This window comes from Xenopus laevis, chromosome 2L (assembly GCF_017654675.1).
Source record: "Xenopus laevis strain J_2021 chromosome 2L, Xenopus_laevis_v10.1, whole genome shotgun sequence".
NCBI classification, from domain to species: domain Eukaryota; kingdom Metazoa; phylum Chordata; class Amphibia; order Anura; family Pipidae; genus Xenopus; species Xenopus laevis.
In genome coordinates, this window is record NC_054373.1 from 145503544 (window position 1) to 145523674 (window position 20131).

Below are 20131 nucleotides of genomic sequence, written 5' to 3' on the forward strand. Positions count from 1 at the left end.
AGTATATTCTAAATCAGCCATAAATCAGCCCATCACTCTTAAAATGGCAAGTAATGCCTGAAGCCAAAGCTGTAATTTTACCATATTTAGGTTAATAACGGTCTTTGAAATTTTTATGGAGTTCGGGCAGAATTTGAAGATTTTGGTAAAAAAAAATGTAGAGAAAAATACGTGTCCCTTACTAATGCTTCTAAATGATTTATGCTTATTTACACAGGCCAGTGTTTTTTTTTCGGCTAAAGCATCACTTTAAGTTCCAAATGTTATAGATGCATGAAAATATTGCTACCTGCACCATTTAACCATAGTTTTAAGAACACCTAGGACAGCAAATAAGTGTTCCTCCCAAATCTCACATTAAGCCACTTTCATGTTGCCTCTTCCAGTCACTGGTCCAGCTCCACAGGATCCAATGGTAAAGTAAATTGATGCCACCATTACCCAAGTCCTACTCATGGTAGCCAAGACCCCTGACAGCACTCCTTTATGAATTAAAAGGAAATTATATAATATATATACATATATATATATATATATATATATGTATATATATATATATATATATATATATATATATATATATATATATATCTATTTATAGATATATATAGTTAAATTAAGAGGCATGATAGCAAATAAACACCTTGTATGACTGTAACCATAAGCTGACATATGTAAGTTAGTAGATTCACTTCTAAATTGAAGGGTCAATTGTGCTCAAGTAGGAAAAAAATTAAAGTGATGGTGGTTAGAGGCTAGAGTTTCCATCAAGGACACAAAGTGATGTACAGCTACACCATGCTCTCGAGATTTTCCAGTGACATCTGTTCCTCTGAACTCCCAGGTCCCCTCGTGTATTTTTGGTAGGTCTCTTGGTATTCGCTCAGCAAATTCACTACTTCATGTCTTTCAAATCGAATTGCATCTTGCAGAGGAGTGTTTCTCCACCTAAAAAAACAGAAAGACTCGGGGCTTGTTACGATTTTTCCAATTTCTTCTCATTATTTTTCATAATAATTAAACTTTTCCCTGCAAAGCATACAGTGGTGGTTGAATTTTTGTGAACCATTTTGAACTCATATTCAAATTTTTGAATAAATATGGCCTAACATATAATCTCTCTTTTTATTGAATTTTATCATTTTTAGCAGTTAAGATTTGTAAATCCACAGATGCCACTTACCTTATCTTAGGGACCGACTCACAATATACTGTATATATAGAATATAAACAGTAATAATACAAGGCTGATTAGTAATTCATTTTGATTCTCATTACATGGCAGCTCAGAGACCAGTGTATTTTGCATCAGAATTGCATAATCAGCCCTGTAGCACCAACTTATATAATATATAAACCTCATTAATTATCTAGCTCCCAAGGACCAAACATGGTTCCACTTCTATTTTCCTGGTTGCCCTGTTTATCTCAAGAAACAGACTTCTTGTTTTCAAAATAACAGTCAAAAAGTATGTTTCGTAGAAACTCTTTTATATTGAACTCATATGGAAAAGGGGTATGCTGCCCATTTAAAGTATGATCTTCACCCAATTATGAGTATGATAACAGCTAACCAATGAAATAATGGTGTAAGTTGCTTTTATTCTTACCTGTCCTCTGCAAATGGATTTACTCGACAGCCTTCAATCAGAAACTTGACCACATCTAAATGCCCTAGTGACAAAAAAATCAACAAATAGAATATATTTGAATGCTGGTAGGAACCAATCATCTCTACTGCATTCTACGGGTGGTTTACTCCATTTACTGGGATGCAGATGGGTGCAATACAAAGTAGGAGGCATAAGTCTATATGTATATATTAATACCTTCAGCAGCTGCAACATGTAGAGCTGTTCTAGAATCATAGTCCTTCTGCTCCATGTCCATGGCTGAGAGTGCAAATCTATGAAATAGACATTAGTAGAAATTCTATTATTCCATGTAGTTTTGTCTGGATAATTATGCCTGGATGCAGTGAAATAAACATGTCAACAGCATATGGATTCACACAGGACTTATGGTTATTTTATTTTTAAAAGGAATATAACTTGTATGTTGTATATTGTGAAATATAAAATTGGCCTAAAGGTCAAATGATCAGCTTTTGAAGTGGAATCTCATGCTAGACACCCTGAGTTAATTACCTGATTATTTAATCTTCTGGTGTCTGAGCATACATAGTGTGCCTATTATTGGCTGCCTTTCTTGGACTATGTAAAAAATTTTTGTCATGAAAGGCTCAGTTTACCTATTTATGAAGTTATGGCCACTTCCTAATACTGTTCTCATTGGTGCAGGGATCTCGTAAAAAGTCTTTCAGGCCCTGCTAAACTTATAGTAGAAGGCATTAAATAATATTCTCCAATAATCCATATTACTAAGGTAAAGCTGAGGCATAAGATTCTCACAGGTCATACCAACCACTGAAATCATGATACTATTGGTTGGCAAACACCAGGCACTGTGCTTTGAAAAAGGAACTGAAATGTTCTGAAAGCTTGCTATGATCTCAGTTAGCCAATAAAGGTATCAAGCAGCATAACTTCACTTTCCAGGGCTCCCCTCCAAAAAGATATTGGGTTGCCCCAACATGATCCTCTTCCTCTCCCTTTCTCCTCCCCAATCCTTCCAGTGGATCTGTTGGTCCTTACTCTCCTCCCACCAATGTCTCCTCCTACTCCCTGAACTATTTTGCTCTCTCCCCCTTCCATCCAGGTGTGGTTATATCTACTTATTTCTACTATTACCTTTTGGCTTCCTTCCCCAACTGCTTGACTCATTGTTGTGCTACCCAGCTGGTGGTGGCGGCCTGGCTATATTATGACATATTGTAGCAAAACTCCCTCCCAAGTGCACTGTTGGGGATGAGTAGGTGGTGTGAAGTTTGAAGTATTGATGATTCTCCCTCCACAAAATAGTGATGTTGTAAACCGAAAACCAAGATCATTTCTGCTTGACTAAAGAGGAGTCAGCTAAATTTTTTAAACACAGGCTGATGTAGGTGGCCAAAGAGATAAATAAGGGGCAAAATGAGTGTGAGATGTGAAGATACAGAAAAGTGAACATTAAGAAGTAAGGAAGAATAGACCTTTAACCAACTTGTCTCACCTTCTCATGGCTGACACATCTCCACTGTACGCAGCAAAAAGTAAGTTCACGACAGTCTTGTGCTGTATAGAGGAAGAAGATTGGCTAAATTGGAAAGACTGCATTTTACATACAAGAATCGGCAAGGCTTATGAAACTACAGCGTTTAGATAAAATTGTAAAGAATACATCTAGATCCATAAAATATGAAGGTATTTTCTGATGTTTTGTTGATGGTATTGGAGAATATTTACTAATGGTGACAAAACCTAGTGTGTGCCATCAACCTAAGGCTTAAAATGATGTTTCTGAAAGAGAAAGCCCAAGAATGGGTTTGTCTCATGCTCAGGTTTTATTCAGTTATATATAAGATTTTTAATGACAGATAAGTGCAATACAACAGTATAAGTGTCCCTGGATGTTTTTAAGGGTGGTTTACACAACTTTGTGCAGCCTTCAATTTTCATGTGTTAGACTGATCAAAAGATTTTCAAGGTGGCAAATCAGGCCCTATCCGTCAGGGAACAGTAACCCAAATTTCTAAACAATGAGGTTCTTCCATGGTTTCTTGATCCACATGCCTAATGTTTCACACATACTCAAGGATTATTTTAAAATTAAAAATAAAAGATTTCTTCAAGGATTATCTTAAAATTAAAAATAAAAGATTTCTTACATTACTTATTTAAATATCTTGTGTATTTAAAAGTTTGTCACTGTATTGAATGTACAGAGGTGAACCTTTTGGCTCCGTATAACCCACCTCACCCTAACCTGATTCTTCTGTTTTAGAACCATATTGGTACAATATGTACACACCTTGAAACTGCCTAACATGTATTTCCCATCACATAAAATACAAGCTCCACAATATTTGGAAAGGGAACAGTTCATGATTGTATTTACTTGTGCCTCGCTTCTCTCTTTTCTTGGATCCAGTTTACGAACACAGTGTCTCAGGTTGTCGTAATTATGAAAATTGAAGAGTGAGACAAGTTCCTAGATATAGAGAGAGATAATGTTTTATAAACATTATAAACACGTAGCCATAGAATAACATACATACTCACAATCAGGTTATTCCATAATCATTCTGGGTAACCAACCCAGTTTATGGGTAAGGGTATACTGGGCGATTCGGGGAGATTTAGTCGCCTGGTGACTAATCGCCGCAACTCTGCGCTGGCTAAAATGAAAAATCGCCGGCGCTAATCTCACGTGTCGATTTGTTTTCCGAAGTCGGCCGAAGTTTCCTTGTGAAACGAATCGCCGCGTGTGATTAGCGCCGGCAATTTTTCATTTTAGCCAGCGCAGAATGAGGGAAGGCGTTCGGTAAGATTGCTTGCCGCAAAGTCACGGCTAGACTAAATCTCCCGAATTGCCCAGTGTGCCCTTACCCTAAATTGTAAAGCCACAGCTCTATTCTTATCAAATAAAACAACAATCAATAAAAAGGCAATATAGCAGCAACCCCCTCCCTTGACACACACAAATGCGCATAAGGCCATTATACATTTCACTTGTCAGCACATATGGTGATCCCAAGGTCAGCAAATTCCCAATTTAGAAACTGGATACTAACAATGGGTTGTTGACTGGCTTGATTGAAAAAGCAGATGCAAGGTCCAAGAATTCGGAAGAAGCAAGGATAGCAGACATGGGAGCAACGAAGAAGAAAAATAGTGGGGAGTGGGGAAAGTAGATATATTATACTGGGGTGGGGAAAGTAGATATATTATACGTTTAGTCCAAATTAGAATTTTCGTTTCATGTGGTGCAGACAGTGATATTCTGAGACAATTTGCAACTAGTCTTCATGTTATCATTTTTTTAGTTTTTTTTAATTATATAGCTTGTTGTGCAGCAGCTGTCCAGTTTGGAATTTCAGCAGCTACATGGTTCCTATGTTTCAATTTACCCCAGTAACCAAGCAGACCGGAATATGAACAGTAGAAGGCCTGTGTACAGGACTGGACTGGGATTCAAAATAGGCCCTGACATTCCTAGTACACAGAGGCCCAAACAGCCCCCACCAGCCCACTTAGTAGTCACTTTCTGTGGCATCTTACAGCAGCCCTTCTGGTATTTGCCAGAACCCACAGATTGCCAGTCCGGGCCTGCCTGCATGGAAAGATAAGTAATAAAAAGTCAAAGTAAGGTTTTTGGCTACAGGGTCAGCGACTCCCATTTGAAAACTAGAAAGAGGCAGGCAAATATTGTCGATTACAAATGAAGATCAATTGAAAAGTTACATTTTATAAGGCACTAAAAGAGTGTGTGAGTAATAGTGATTGTGAGAGGGAGAAAGAAAGGGCATTACTAGATAGGCAGAGGGGGAGTAGAGCAGAAATGTAGAAGGGTGAGTGGAAGAAATGGGGAGACTTTAAATCATGATTTTGTTTTAATAAATGAGCATAATAATAGTTTGCACATGGCCCAACAAGAATGGGGGCCTCCAATAGTCATTTCAACTACAATAACCTTTAAATGAAGCAACTTCCGGAAATGGGATATCCTCATATTTATCAGCTAGAGGAGCTGTGTGGTAACTGCAGTAAGCCAACTAGGTAAGCACCAATTTCAGATATGGTTTGGGATTTGGCCAAATGCAAGATTCAGCCAAACCATGTCATTTTTAGGCTCTGCATAACTGAGGGCAACAATTTTTACTTTTCTCTTTTAATTGTCTATTCTTCTAAGATTTGAATATACAAATTAGGGTTGAGATTTGGATTGGTATTGGCCTGAATCATTTGTGAAGGTTTCAGTACTCACATGCATTTGGCACATCTCAAGTACCAATAAAGATTGACAATTACTGACTGAACTGGAACCTATTATTTTATTTAGTTTGACAGTTCAGCACCAATGGGCTAAGCTTTGTCACAGAAATGTGCTTATGAGACTCTTCACCAGCAGAGGTTAATTTCTGTGTTTGGGGAGACTAATTAAAGTCATTCTATACACAAAGTACCAATTTTATACATCCCAGAACACACGGCAGGATAAATGCAGCGGCTATTCCAGATATAATTTCTCCAGAACACATGGTAGTATAAAATGTCGGCTTCATGTATAATACCCCAGAGCACACGCCAAGTTAAATGCATGGCAGAATAAATATAGTGGCAGATTAATGTATAATAACCTAAACCACATTGTAAAATAAATACAACAAATTAACTCCACCCTGTTTGCTGTAGGCAATTAATGTTTGTTTGGTTTAAGTCTTTATTAAAATCCACCTATGCTCTTCATGGATGGATCAAAAGATGGTTTCTTTGCAGAGGAGCCAGCAAGGCTGGGGTAGGGTAGTTCTCTGGAAACTCACAGTAATAGGACCATGAGTGACATTTGTGATATTGATGTTAAGATTAGTTTGCTGTGTGTGTGGAAAATAACAAAAGAAAGTAACAATACAGATGTTGGCCCATTGAACAGAAATAGGTATGTATATATGCGGGTCTAATTTTCTGAACTCTTCCTCCCTATAATATTCATTTTTAGTATATTGACAATGTGACTGGAAGCTTATTTTCTCCCAACATATGTAATAACATCCCTCATGTTGTTCTTATCTGGGCAAGCAACAATATGTCAGTTTAATAAGTACACAAATGGGACAAAAGCTGAAAGTGCTGACTGATCTTCGCTGTTACACGTTCATTGGCATCTTATTGCCGGTGTTAAGTCCATAAAGTATACTTGGAAAGCATATAAGGAAAGCAATTTATATGAAGAGATTATAGAAGTTTATACACAGTGATGACATCTATTAGATGTATTCCAAAAAAATACTCCTTAAGTGAAAAAGGCTGAGTAAAGGGTATGCATATCATAAGCAGATACTCCCTAGGATTATAGATATTCTGGTGTGTTTTCATTCACCAACTACATATACATGGACATCTGCTTTAAAAGGGCATTTGCAAAGTGAGATATTTTTCAAAAGCCAGGGATTGCAGTTTTTCCCACTAAACATGGCATTTTGTTTCTCTGAAGCTTTAACATGTAAACCCATTTACCTGGCAGAAGTGAATTCCACGTATACTGTTGCCAATTTTGTCCAAAAGAGGAGACCAGCAGAAAACTCCCATAATGTTGGGTACCACCAGCAGGATGGCTCCTGATACTCCAGATTTGGCAGGTAATCCCACCTATATAAGATAACAGCAGTTATACTCCAGCAGTTGGCATCAATAAAGCTGAAAAAAACTGGGACTCTCCAGTAGCAATTAAGTGCAAAACAAGTTTCTCCCCAAATATTCCATTACTATGGGTTAAGAATTGTTGCCCATTGCTCTTATATAAAATTTAAAAAGTTGTACTGCCAGCAAAAGAATAGAAGGGAACAGCAAGGACATAGAAAACATTACTTGCAAACTGTTACTTAGGAGACAATATTCTTTTATCTGGAAAAACTATGCAAATAATTTATAATATAGATCAGACAGGGTGTGAGATCTATCTTTATCAGACTTTTGGTAGGTTAATGATTCTCAAAGAGCTCCAAACTCTTTTCTGCATTTTGATACATAGTCAACTGTATTGTATTTTGTGTGTGTATATGTGTGCAGTAAATGCATATATACACACACAAAATATAATTTCAGGAAGGATATGTCTGAAGAAAGAGTTGTGGGTTGTCCAGTGACTTGTTCACATTGGCTGTGGAATCAGAGTAAAGCTGGCCATAGATGCACAGATTTGATTGTACGAATCTTTATTTCTTATGATTTTATGGCCTTGTGTGGAGTGTCCTGACATTTTTCGTGCCATGGCAATTGGTCGTTCGGACGATTGGACAGGTTAGAAAATTTCCTTCAGCTACCGATAATATCTCTACATGTATTGGCGATCTGACAATATCAGTGGGAGACTGTCAGGAGCAGAACATCTGATCTGTTCTTTTACTACTTTATTTGATCTGAATGGTTAGTGGCAGGTCGGGAGATGGCACTGAACGATAGTTTGTCCGATATGAAGGTAAATCTACACGTCAATGGCCAGCTTAAGGGAGCTTTCGCCTTGTGACTAATGCAGGCTTTGCCCATCTGCAGCATCTTCCCAAAACCTGCTGCTTATGACAGAGGCTGTAGATGTCCAGTGGGAATTGCTACTTACTAGGTGGCATGTAGCTACATGGTTTGCAGAGGTTATGACTGCAGCCTGGTACTTGACCCACATTGTAAATAGATCCTTCAGCAGAGAAGAGGAAAGAGTAGTTTGAAAGGGTCAACTCACAATGCCACATGCAAGTGTCTGGGCAGAACTTGTGGCATTAGGGAACTAGCGTCATTATGAGACATAGGTGTTTGGGTAATGTAAGGAGGGGGCCCTGCATAAAATTCTGCACCAAGGTCCTTGGGCATTTCTTTTTTCCCATATGTAGTATCACTAGTGGTCCTCAACTTTCCTCTGGATGCATATTTGGTACATACAATCTTTACTTGAATTGGATCTTATTTTATTGATTAGAAACATACATAATGAAAACAAATAATATATTATCCTTTAGATGATACAATATGAGCTGTACAGACATGCATTCTTGACTCTTAAAATGTTCTCATTGCAGTGTTATCAATATGTTTCAGCCACATGCGATGTAACATTTTCCATGGGACTCACATGAAAAGCAAACTGGCCAGAGAAGTCATACATGCCACAGGAGTGCATCAGGCTCAGTGTGTTCCTCACAGCTTCGGCACTTAGGACTCGCTTTCCTGTGATGGGACAGATCCCACCGTTAGCTAGAGTGGCAGCAATCACGCTGCCAGATTCACAAGTCACTTCAATGGAGCACAGCTAGACATGGAGTAAAAATGCAGAGGTGAACATTTACCTAACGACAATTATTACAAATACAATATTTAATTACATTCTAACAGATTATACTGTTTAAATGAAGCCTCATTGCTACATGGGTGAGGTTTATAATTCTCATTAAAAATGTATACCATTAAGCCTGCTAGTAACCCATGTACAGTGAGGGTTATATATACCCAGTTGTTTATGGGTTCCTAAGAAACTAAGCCTTAGAACCACAACTAGAACGCCACACATGTTGCATTCTAGTTTTCATATAGGATTAGAAATACAGGGAATTATTGAGGCATACTATAGCATAGCCTTTGTTATAAACATGACATTAGGGGACAGATTTATCAAGGGTCGACTGGATTCGAGTGAATTTTCGAAGTTCAAAAAGTTAAAATTTCAAAGTAAATTTTTGGGTACTTCGACCATCGAATAGGCTACTACGACTTCGATTCGAGTAAAATCGTTCGAATATTCGACCATTCGATAATCGAAGTACTGTCTCTTTAAAAAAACTTCGACTTCAATAGTTCGCCAAATTAAACCTGCCGAAGTGTTATGTTAGCCTATGGGGACCTCCTAATGCATTTTTCTACGTTTTTTGTAGTCGAAGTAAAATCGTTCGATCGATCACTGAAACCGTTCGAATCGAACAATTTTACTTCGACCGCAAAACGGTCAAAATCAGCTTCGAGATTCGAAGTTGAAGTATAGCCATTCGATGGTCGAATTTCGAAGTATATTTCACTTCGAAATTCAACCTTTGATAAATCTGCCCCTAAAGGTGTCATAAGTTGAGGTGGTGGTATGTTCTGCAGGTTCTGACACCCAAAAATAATGTGTAATGTTTCATTAACTGAATGTTGGGGAAAAAATATTATTTGAAAGAATAAAGTCGTAGTACATGTAGATTGGATGCCAATGTTACACATCCATAGACCTTGGCAAAAAATCATTACTGTTTACCTGGAAGTAGAGGTCCAGTGCAGAGATCATATCAATACCTGGTGGAAAGCACTAAGAAAAGAAATATGATGGTGATTCTAGAAAGGAACAGTCTGACATAATAACTAAGACAAAAAATGTAACAGAGAGAAATATGGTGATGGAGGAGTAAAGTGTGGCCTTGAGTTAAACATGCAAGTCTATAAGTGTCAGTCAATATTTTAACAATATTCCAGAGCAAGTCCAATCTACCTTCTTCTCCTTCATGTAATATCCAATTGCATAATTCTGATCTCCCGTCTCTTTCTCAGACTGGAACCTGAAATACATAGGAATCTGTGTTACAAAGCTCTCTAAGAATATATGCAAGCCACTGTAATTGCTTCAGTAATTACAAAAAATGTATTGCATGTAGTTTGGTCATAGACATTTTCTGCACACTCGCATAATATTTAAAAGCCAGTAAAGATTCCACAAGGGAAGGGGTGTGTCAGACAATATGACTGAACCTGCAAATTATATTATGTGGAATCAATGGCCACCTCTATTGCTATAGTAGACAAGCAGTCAGCACAACGATTTTCACTCGTTTTTTGTGGGTGGTGCACGTCCACCAGTGGCCACTTTCCACTGGCACCACAAACGACAAAAGACTTCAGGACAGCACCAACGAATTCTTTTATATTAAAACGCCTTTATTCGTGCTTATACGTGATGCCCCTGTGAAGCACGAATAAAGGCGTTTTAATATAAAAGAATTCGTTGGTGCTGTCCTGAAGTCTTTTGTCACCTCTACTGCTATTACACTATTTTGCTTTGCCTGCATATTATCATATCAAATACATTTCCCTTAATTTCACTGAGGATTAGTTCATGTTCTCCTAGGTTTTACATAGCTGTGCCCAGAAGCCCTGACTAGAATGGACTTACGTTGCATTGCTGAAGCCGACATATTCATTCCCAGCCATGTTCTTCAGTAACTGCATAATCTGGATTGGACAAAAGAATAGTTTAATAGATAACGCTTGTATGAAGGGTCATGGCTGTAAGTTCTGTAGATACCTAATGAAGGTCTTTTCTCCACAGAAATCGTGTTCTATACTCTGGTTATATGCATTAACAAATAGCAGTCAAAGCAATTCTATGGTGTATGTGCCTTGGATACATTCGGCACCATGACTGTGGAAGTAAAACAAAAAAACCTGGCTCCACATTTTAAACCCTAAATAAATAAGGTGCCTGGAAGTTAACTGCCAACTTAACTTGTAAGCTCTATGGGACAGGGAGCTGCTTCCTCTTACATAGTTAACATAGTTACATAGTTAAATTGGGTTGAAAAAAGACAAAGTCCATCAAGTTCAACCCCTCCAAATGAAAACCCAGCATCAATTCACACACCCCTCCCTACTTTTACATAAATTCTATATACCCATACTAATACTAACTATAGAGCTTAGTATCACAATAGCCTTTGATATTATGTCTGTCCTAGAAATCACCCAAGCCATTCTTAAAGGCATTAACTGAATCAGCCATCACAACATCACCCGGCAGTGCATTCCACAACCTCACTGTCCTGACTGTGAAGAACCCCCTACGTTGCTTCAAATGAAAGTTCTTTTCTTCTAGTCCTTTAACCCCATCTTAAAACAAATGCTCCGTAAGACTACACATTTATTGTTATTAGTACTTTTTATTCCTCATCATTCTATTCAGGCCTCTCCTACCTATTCATATTCCAGTCTCTTATTCAAATTCAATGCATGGTTGCTAGGGTAATTTGTACCCTAGCAACCAGACAGCTAAATTTGCAAACTGGGAGCTGCTGAATAAAAAGCTAAATAAACCACAAATAATAAAAAATGAAAACCGATTGCAAATTGTCTCAGAATATCACTCTCTACATCATACTAATATTAATGTATTGTTCTGTTGTACAGTTCTGTACACATAAGTAGCACCATATACCGTACATATCTCCATATAAATAAAAATATACATACCTACATGTATTGACACTATTCATTTCAGGTCCTTGTGGTCAAACCCATTTTTTTTTTTTTTTTAGTTGTAAGACATAGTGCTCCAAATTATAGAAAGGCCACTTATTTGGAAAATCCTACATTTTATGCTTTCCAGATAATAAATCCAATTTAAGTGTAAGTTGCATTTTAGTATTACAGGTATGAAATCTATTTTCATCATCCAGAAAGCTCCAAAAAAACAAGGAATGTAATTTCTTCAATCTGAGCAAATAATTCTTATCTTTTTAATGATTTCCTTTTTCTCTGTAACAATAAAAAAACCACCTTATACTTTGATGGCAACTATGTCAAATGAATCCCTGTCTGTTCTTTTAATGGTTACATTTATTTAAGAGTAATGCTGGCCATAGACTCAAAGATCCGCTCATTTGGCGACATCAACACACGAGCGGATCTTTCCCCGATATGCCACTAACTATATCGGGGGTAATTCGAACGTTTGGCTCTATGGCCGACCGTTCGAATTACGATACACCAAGGGGCTCCGACGGGTCGGTCAGTTAAAAATCAAACCTTCCCGATCGATATCGTGGCCAGATATCGATCGGGAAGACCCGTCGGAAGCCCTCATACACGGGCAGATAAGCTGTCAAATTGGTCCATACGACCGATATCGGCAGCTTTATCTGCCCATGTATGGCCACCTTAAGACATAATGCTCCAAATTGTAGAAAGACCACTTATCTGGTAAACATCAGGTCTCATGCATTGCAGATAATGGATCCCATACCTGTACTGTGCCTTTAAACATATACTGCCTACTTTGTTCTGAGCACTATAAAAACAGGTTTGCCTTCTAATGGGCTTGCACCATGACATATTATGCTTAAATGGCAATGGATGACTCCAAGCTTTTACAGTAAACACACAATAGCAAATATGCAAACAGATCTAGAGACTCACAAATATGTATCTTTCTGCAGCTATAAATCAAAATGTATCCACGTACACAGTCACACGCTGCCAAAGAGCACATCAGTATACAGGACTAGACATGAAGAGCCAGAAGAGAAATTTATACACCCCAGGAATAAAAGCTGTTGCTCTTAGATTGATAACGCCAAATGTCGATGCACCCACTCGCGATAGTGGGCGGGGGAGTGACACAAAACCACAAGGATGTGTAGAGACACTTACTAATGAGAACACAATTAATAAATGAGACCAGGGGTACTTACATAGTCAAACTTCTCAGCTTTGTTTGTTGAAGGCTATAAAATAAGAAGAATACAAATACCATAATGTCAAACTCTGTGATTCTTCACATACACCTCTGCAGTAAAATCACACAGCTTTGCCTATCTAGGTTGAGGCCTACACTGCTGCTTTTTTTTTAGATAAACTACAATGTTCCAGACAAGATGTGTATTTTTTACAACACTATTCACTGTCATTTTAGCTTTAAACCACTTAAAATTGTGTTGTCATGTAATTGTAGGACAGAAGGTCCACAGCAGTTGTCATATAGTAAATAAATAAATATGCTTGATTTATTTTTTAAAAAAAGAGCCTTCATTTGTTGCAAATGTTCATGCTTACCTTAATTAATGAGCAGACAGCAATGGCACCAGCATTCACCATTGGGTTGTGGGGTTTACCTGAGAATACAATGTGCTTGAATCAATGCTTTGTTCAGTTAATATTTAAATATGCAATTGCTGCTGCTTCTACCTTCTACTTCTTCTGTTTAGGTTTTCATCAAACAGTGTTTCATCACCGTTTCCAGAACCTGAATAAGTCTATGGGGCAGATCTATCAAAATGTGGGATTAGAAAAACTCACTCACTTTCTATTCATTCCTATGGAGTTTTTAGAAGTGTATTTATCAATGGGTGAAATTAGTGTACACCTTTTGATATATATGCTTTTAAAAATCCTATAGGAATGACTAGAAAGTGGGTTCATTTTTTAACACATTTTGATAAATCTTCTCCTGAAAGTAAGCAGAAGAAGAACGAGAGTAGTGTTTGTTCTGCAGAAAAGGAAACTAAAAGAAACTGACGGGTTATTCTGCCAAACTCCAAATATCCTAAAAAGTGCATTCTAAGGGTCAGTTTTATAAAATCTCCTATGAACTCAAAATTCGACCAGTCCAAATTTATTAAAAGGATAGAATTTTCAAAACTCTGGTGAATAAGATCAACACGAAAACTCGAATCAAATTCTAACCGAATTTGATTCAAGTTGTTTGCTGTCAAGAAGGCAGCAAACAACTCCAAATTGATCCCAGAACATCTCCCATTTACTAAAACAGCAATTCGGCAGGTTTTAGGTGGCGAATAGTCAAATACGAGTTCTTAAAGGGCTAGAGTATGATAAATCTCGAAAATCAAATTAGAATTTTTTAAAATAAACTCAAATCGAATTTGAACAATTCCCTAGTCGAAAAACCTCGAAAATTCGAATTCTAAATTTTCACTTCGAACCCTTGATTAGTGTCCCTACTGATTTTTTGATGCGTGCTGGGTTTCGGGCAAAAACCTGAAATTTTTGGAGCTTTCTGGGAAAATTTAATAATAAATAAGCATAAAAAACCCGAGCGGATTTGATCGTTTGAGTTTGTAGCAGAAAATATTGAGATAAATCCGGACTTTGATAAATAACCCCCTTAGAGGGTATGCTTTATGGCCCTCCCTGGCTAGACATGCATCTTTATTTCTAGGAAATAGGCTGGGGTACATAAGAGAAAAAAACCAACGCAGATGTGACATACCATGAACTAAGCAACACAAATCGAACACTTTGCCGAAGATCTGTGACAATCTCACCCTTGCCTAACAACCTCCAATGCTGGCCTTGCTTCTATGAAAGAAGGCGGTTCTCCGTTTATATTACATCTTTAGCACCTGTCACATTTTCTAATCTTTTTCTAAAGTCAGCCTTAATAAAAGAGCCCTGACATGGAACTGTAGAGCCAGAGGCTGCATGCAAAATGTATCATCAGTAAGTATATAAAGATTTAGGGTCTGGCAGTTGAACATTTGTAAATATTTTTAGGGTTGCGTTTTGAATAAAATTCTGCTACTTTTAGTTCATGCTGTCAGTTTCAGTGTGACAACTGCCAGGGGTCCATGCTTTGGGTGGTAGTCTGGTGGGCAGTGTTATTACTAACTGGTGCAGAATGAGTCTGTGAAGTGTGATAGTAATAGCATGGCACTTTTACCTCACATGTACCCAGAGGTTAATGAAAGAAAATTCCATGTACATGATGGGAGACAATCATTATAAATATAATTCAATTACTGAGCTAAACTGCACTGTGCTGAATTTTGCCAGCCAATTGTGGGCTGTTAGAATGAATGAAATATATTGCATATAGCGCTATCCATCATGCCATGACAAGATCCTCCTTAGCCTCAGGGTGATATTTGCAGTAAAGAAGGCAGGTTATTCTCTTTCTCCAGTAATCAGATGACAAGAGGCAAGGTCATGTGCTCTGTAACGCCTTGATCCCAAGCCAAACTTTGTGAATTCTCTTATCTGCTTTGATCCTCACAGATCTGGTTATTTGCAAGGCAATACAGCATGCTCACTTTTGTGCAAAGTTATTTGGAGATTGAAATTTTTCATATTTCTCTGGTTACATGTTGTACTTGTGATATCTATTCTTTTTTACAGCCCATATAGGGGCTACCAAACAGCCAATCACAGCCCTTATTTGACATCCCTATGGACTTTTTCATGTGTTGCTCTCCAATTTTTTTTTTACATTTAAATCTGGCTCACAAGACCCATGCCTTAAGCTGGCCATAGACGCAAAGATCCGATTGTACAAATCCTTGATTCATACGATTTCGGACCAGGTGCGGAGAGTCCCGACATTTTTCGTCCCACGGAGATCGGTCGTTTGGTCGATCGGACAGGTTAAAAGATTTCTGTCGGCTGCCGATAATATCTCTGCATGTATTGCCGATCGTACGATTTTCAGTGACTTTCAGTGACTTTCACCAGCTTTGTCGGACATAAACTTCCATACGATTGCTGTCAGGGGCAGAGCATTGGCTGATCTGATCTACTACTTTATTTAAACTAAAGGTTAGTGGCAGGTCAGGAGATGGGGAAAACCAATTGTTCGAGGATTCGAACGATCGGATGTTTGCGTCTATGGCCAACTTAAGGCTTACAGTTTCATCCAATCCCCCACCCCCTCACCTTGCTGCTATATGAAGTGGTGGGTTCTGGCACTTTAAGTCCCTCTGCTTTTCAGAGAATCTGTGCACTTCCCACTATGGAATACATTGACTTTAAAAGACCAGTAACATAAAAAAAAATTTTAAAATATTTGTTTCTACTTAATGAAAAAAAAAAAAACACCAAGACAGTTTTAACTTTTAATTTGCAAAGTTTTTATTAAGAAATTACTTACCAATTCTCTGCTTACACTCCTCTTCAGAAATGGTGACAGATGACGATCCATTGTGCGGCGCTCGATTTCTCCTCCCTGCCTTCTATAGGAGATAGCCAGGGATGAGAAATCAAGCGATGCACGATGGATCGCAGAGAATTGGTGAGTAATTTCTTAATAAAGACTTTGTGAATTTAAAGTTAAAACTGCCTTGGTGTTTTTTTTTTCATTAAGTAGAAACTAATTTTTTTTACATTTTTTTTATGTTACTGGTCCTTTAAGTCTCAGAATCCATCACTTTTGTGATGGAACAAAGTGAGGGAGGGGCTTCATTACACAGTGAGCTTGTGCAGTGCTTGGAAAATGCTTTTTGCAAGTCAGAAAAAGACTATCATGATTTACATAATATGAATCTGTGAAATCAGGCATGTCTGTGTCAAACAAATCAATTAATTACTGGAATTAAGTTTCTTCAAAAGCTCCCTGAATAAGCTCACATCAAAAAGAGGGGTATTGTTTCCCTTTAAGGGTTCTGATTCAGTTTACTAGAATGCTAAGAATTGGGCTGAATCGGAATCTTTCTAAAAGTGCTAGGATTTGGCCAAATACCAAACTAGATGCTGGCATCTCTAGCATATAATACCATCAAATATGGCATTGATTTCATTCAGTAATTTATAAGCTCCAATTAACTGTTATTCATGAAAAAAGCAGTATGAAAATAAAAGGCATGTAGTTAAGCACAAACCAATTCTTCCCAAGGTGCCTCACCTTCTTGGTTAAGCGACAGTTTGTTAAAGCGATTGCCACTGGGTTCTTTGCCCATGTGCTGGTGAACAAAGTCTGTGCCAAGATCATTTACAGCGATAGCATATTTAAGTGGCTTCACACAGGACTGCAAACAGAATGGGACACCAGTATCCCCAATGGAGTGCCTTGTTGGAGAGAAAGAGATTAATTAGAATGGGAGAGAGATGTGATGTTCAAATTAGCAAGAGCTCTCCTAAGGGAAAATACAGGTATGGGACCTGTGATCCAGAATGCTTGAGACCTGGGGTTTTTCAGATAAGGGATTTTTTCCGAAAATTTGGATCACTATGTCTTAGGTCTACTAGAAAATCATTCAAACATCAAATATACCCAATAGGATTGTTTTGACTCCCTGTTTTGACAGTGGGTACAAGATATGTTTTATTATATTTTTTTAAAATTTGAATTATTTCCTTAAAATGGAGTCTGTAATTCAGAGCTTTTGGGATAATGGGTTTCTGGACTCCATGCCTGTAGATCTGGATTCTGGATATTCTGGACTAAATGCCTGTAAATTCTAAACTCTGAAAACCATTGATCACCCATTAATGTATAAGGGTGTATCTCATCCTATCCACAAAACATTGATTTCTACACACCTTTTGTTCAGTTGAAGGAGCTGCCATACTGCCAGTGACATTTAAGGCATTATTCTAAGAACAGAACTATGAATTTGTTTCTGAAAAAGTTTCCACAAATGTGGTACAAGTGAAAGTGCAAAAAGGTAAAAAAGCAGTTTCAACCTCATAAAAATGATGCGGGTAATAGAAGCCTAGATCGAAAAAGCAGATATTTTGTGTATGTAGCACCAAAAATGGCTGTAAACTTACTAACCTATACATTTTTTTCTATAGCAGTGTTGTGTCACAGCAGGGCCCTCTATGGCAACTCTGATATACAAAGGTTTCCCATCGAAACTAGAGATCTTCTATGACTCTGATACTGATTGACTGACCTACACCTACATGTGCTATGAATCAAGCCATCTCCGTTATTTAAAACTTTACCTCTGTCCATCCACTGTGCAAAGAGACACGCCCCAACGTTCAGGGCTAAACTTGGCCAGCTGTGGAATGTAGTTAGCCACCTTTGGAGAAACACACACAGTTAAACTGAAAAGCCTTATTATACTCAATTTAGTGCAATAAAAAGCAAAAAACAAACACATCAAAGGAAAAGAGGAAAGGAAATACGGCATGTGACACAAATGGATATTAAAAGAATGGGGAGATGCCAAAAAGACTAGTGTCTATTCCTGTTCAAGCACTGTTATTTACATGTCTTCCTTCACTGTGACTGTATCCAGGTTCCTAGATGGTTTGGCACCTGAAATAAATTTACTAGCCCTTCACTTGTGTAATTCCTGCAGGCACCATGAGTGCTCCCTACTGAGACTATGAGATATAATTGGAGATGAACCTTTAGTTTTGTTCCTTTCCCTGCGGTACAGGCAGCCCGTAGCAAATGACTCAGTGTGCCAGGCCCACCCCTAGGTGCAACGGTCAACACTTTTGATTGCAAGCCAAGGAGAGAACTTCTACATAATCATTGAAATGTGTTTGTTAACAAAACACAAGAGGAGAATCCAGTGGCTAGTTAATGTACACAAAAAAAATAAATTATACAAAAACTCCCAAGATGGAAGCTTCAAAGCAAAACATATTAACTTACTGAAAAAGCCTTGTTATACCCTATTTAGTGCAATCCCTACCGCCAAAAAAACATATTTAGTGTATATTGTGGTTTCACCGCACATTTACTGAGCCAGCAGATACAGTGCTTGTCATTTCACTGTCAAGACCCTATTATACTGTCACTGAGTAATGAAATGTAATGGAACATATTCACTCCTGGATTGCAATAACACTATCCTTTCACACTTAATAAACCTGCATAAATGTGACAGATAACATAATCAAAACACTGAGTTTGGCTGTATCCTGACTACAAGTGCAATCTGATCTGTAAAAGCAATATCATAGCACATTTTCTGAATAATATGACACAGTTATTAGATATATATAAAGTTTATAAACAGACCCAATCCTACGGGAGTTTGGTTATGTTTCTAGCAATGTGTCTGTGAGTACACTCTGGTTAATTTATAAACTGATGAGGGGAAAAATAAAAGTATTGGATGCCCCGAATAACCCTCCCACCCCTAAACAAAGCAGAACAATTTAAACACAAATCATTTCAGACCAGACCATTTACAGTAGATTATGTATCTTCTTCTCGGTGGAAGATTTGCTCATTTGGCATCCCATTTTGGCCCACTTGGGGGGTTAATCTAATCATTTGGCCCCCATGCCAACCTCAGCTGGTTTTAATATTGGTGCGCCCCTAAGCCACTCACACCCTTTCACCCAACCCCTTGCACCCCACCCAGCTCACACCCCCCCTCCCGCTTGCACACCCCTCCCACTTACATCTCCCTGACCTACTCTACATTCCTCCTCCAGTGCTGTTCCTCCGATCGCCGGCACTTTTCCACATTTCAGATGCAGCCAGCAGGCGTTATGCCACCCCCTGAACTTTGCCACCCTATGCAACCCTTTGTGGACTGCCTACAAATCCAGGTCAGATGCCAGGCCCTTCAATAAATGAAAGCAACAGCCCCATGCAGCTGCTCCCAGTGGCTTCTGACTATATTTTGTTTGGAGTGGCCATTATTTTTTCCCCATTCACAGATGAAGAAGCTGCCAACTAGGTAAGAAGGCAATATCAATTAAGGGATGGACAGCTTTGGTTTGCATATCAACCACGGTGCAGTCTATATTCTGGACACTATCTATGTGGGGTTTGTTTATTCTTTCCATGTTGCTTTTGGGTTCCCTTTCACAGTACAAAATATAATGATAGGCTAATTAGACACAATAAGGCTCTTGTATAGTATCAGAACAACATGCCAGATCCTCACCTCTCCCTTGTCTAAGGCACTAGCATTTTCATATAGGCGGTCTACATGCATTGTGAACTGTTCAAAGTCAGGAATCACCAACTTCTTGCAAACAATCTGAGTCAGGAACACAATGTTGCTCTGAACACATCTGAAATGGAGAGACAAGAAATATAT

General features: G+C 38.2%; 1 protein-coding gene across 2 annotated transcripts in view; it reads right to left on the bottom strand.

The window, feature by feature from the left end:
• Positions 1 to 593: 593 nt before the first annotated feature.
• gls2.L (glutaminase 2 L homeolog) overlaps positions 594 to 20131 on the bottom strand; it is a 32161-nt gene continuing 12623 nt past the window's right edge. Inside the window, exons 4-18 of one of the 2 annotated variants that reach the window (XM_018247423.2) lie at positions 19976 to 20105; positions 18063 to 18142; positions 17017 to 17180; positions 13440 to 13498; positions 13079 to 13111; positions 10786 to 10844; positions 10108 to 10174; positions 9877 to 9927; positions 8722 to 8898; positions 7116 to 7247; positions 3997 to 4089; positions 3112 to 3173; positions 1830 to 1906; positions 1611 to 1674; positions 595 to 948 (exon numbers count right to left, since the gene is read on the bottom strand). In XM_018247423.2, coding sequence (XP_018102912.1) covers positions 792 to 948; positions 1611 to 1674; positions 1830 to 1906; positions 3112 to 3173; positions 3997 to 4089; positions 7116 to 7247; positions 8722 to 8898; positions 9877 to 9927; positions 10108 to 10174; positions 10786 to 10844; positions 13079 to 13111; positions 13440 to 13498; positions 17017 to 17180; positions 18063 to 18142; positions 19976 to 20105 — 1405 coding nt within the window. In that variant the 3' untranslated portion in view covers positions 595 to 791. Of the gene's footprint in view, positions 949 to 1610; positions 1675 to 1829; positions 1907 to 3111; positions 3174 to 3996; positions 4090 to 7115; positions 7248 to 8721; positions 8899 to 9876; positions 9928 to 10107; positions 10175 to 10785; positions 10845 to 13078; positions 13112 to 13439; positions 13499 to 17016; positions 17181 to 17889; positions 18041 to 18062; positions 18143 to 19975; positions 20106 to 20131 lie in introns of those variants that run through there. The other variant, XM_018247426.2, reaches the window with a different exon arrangement.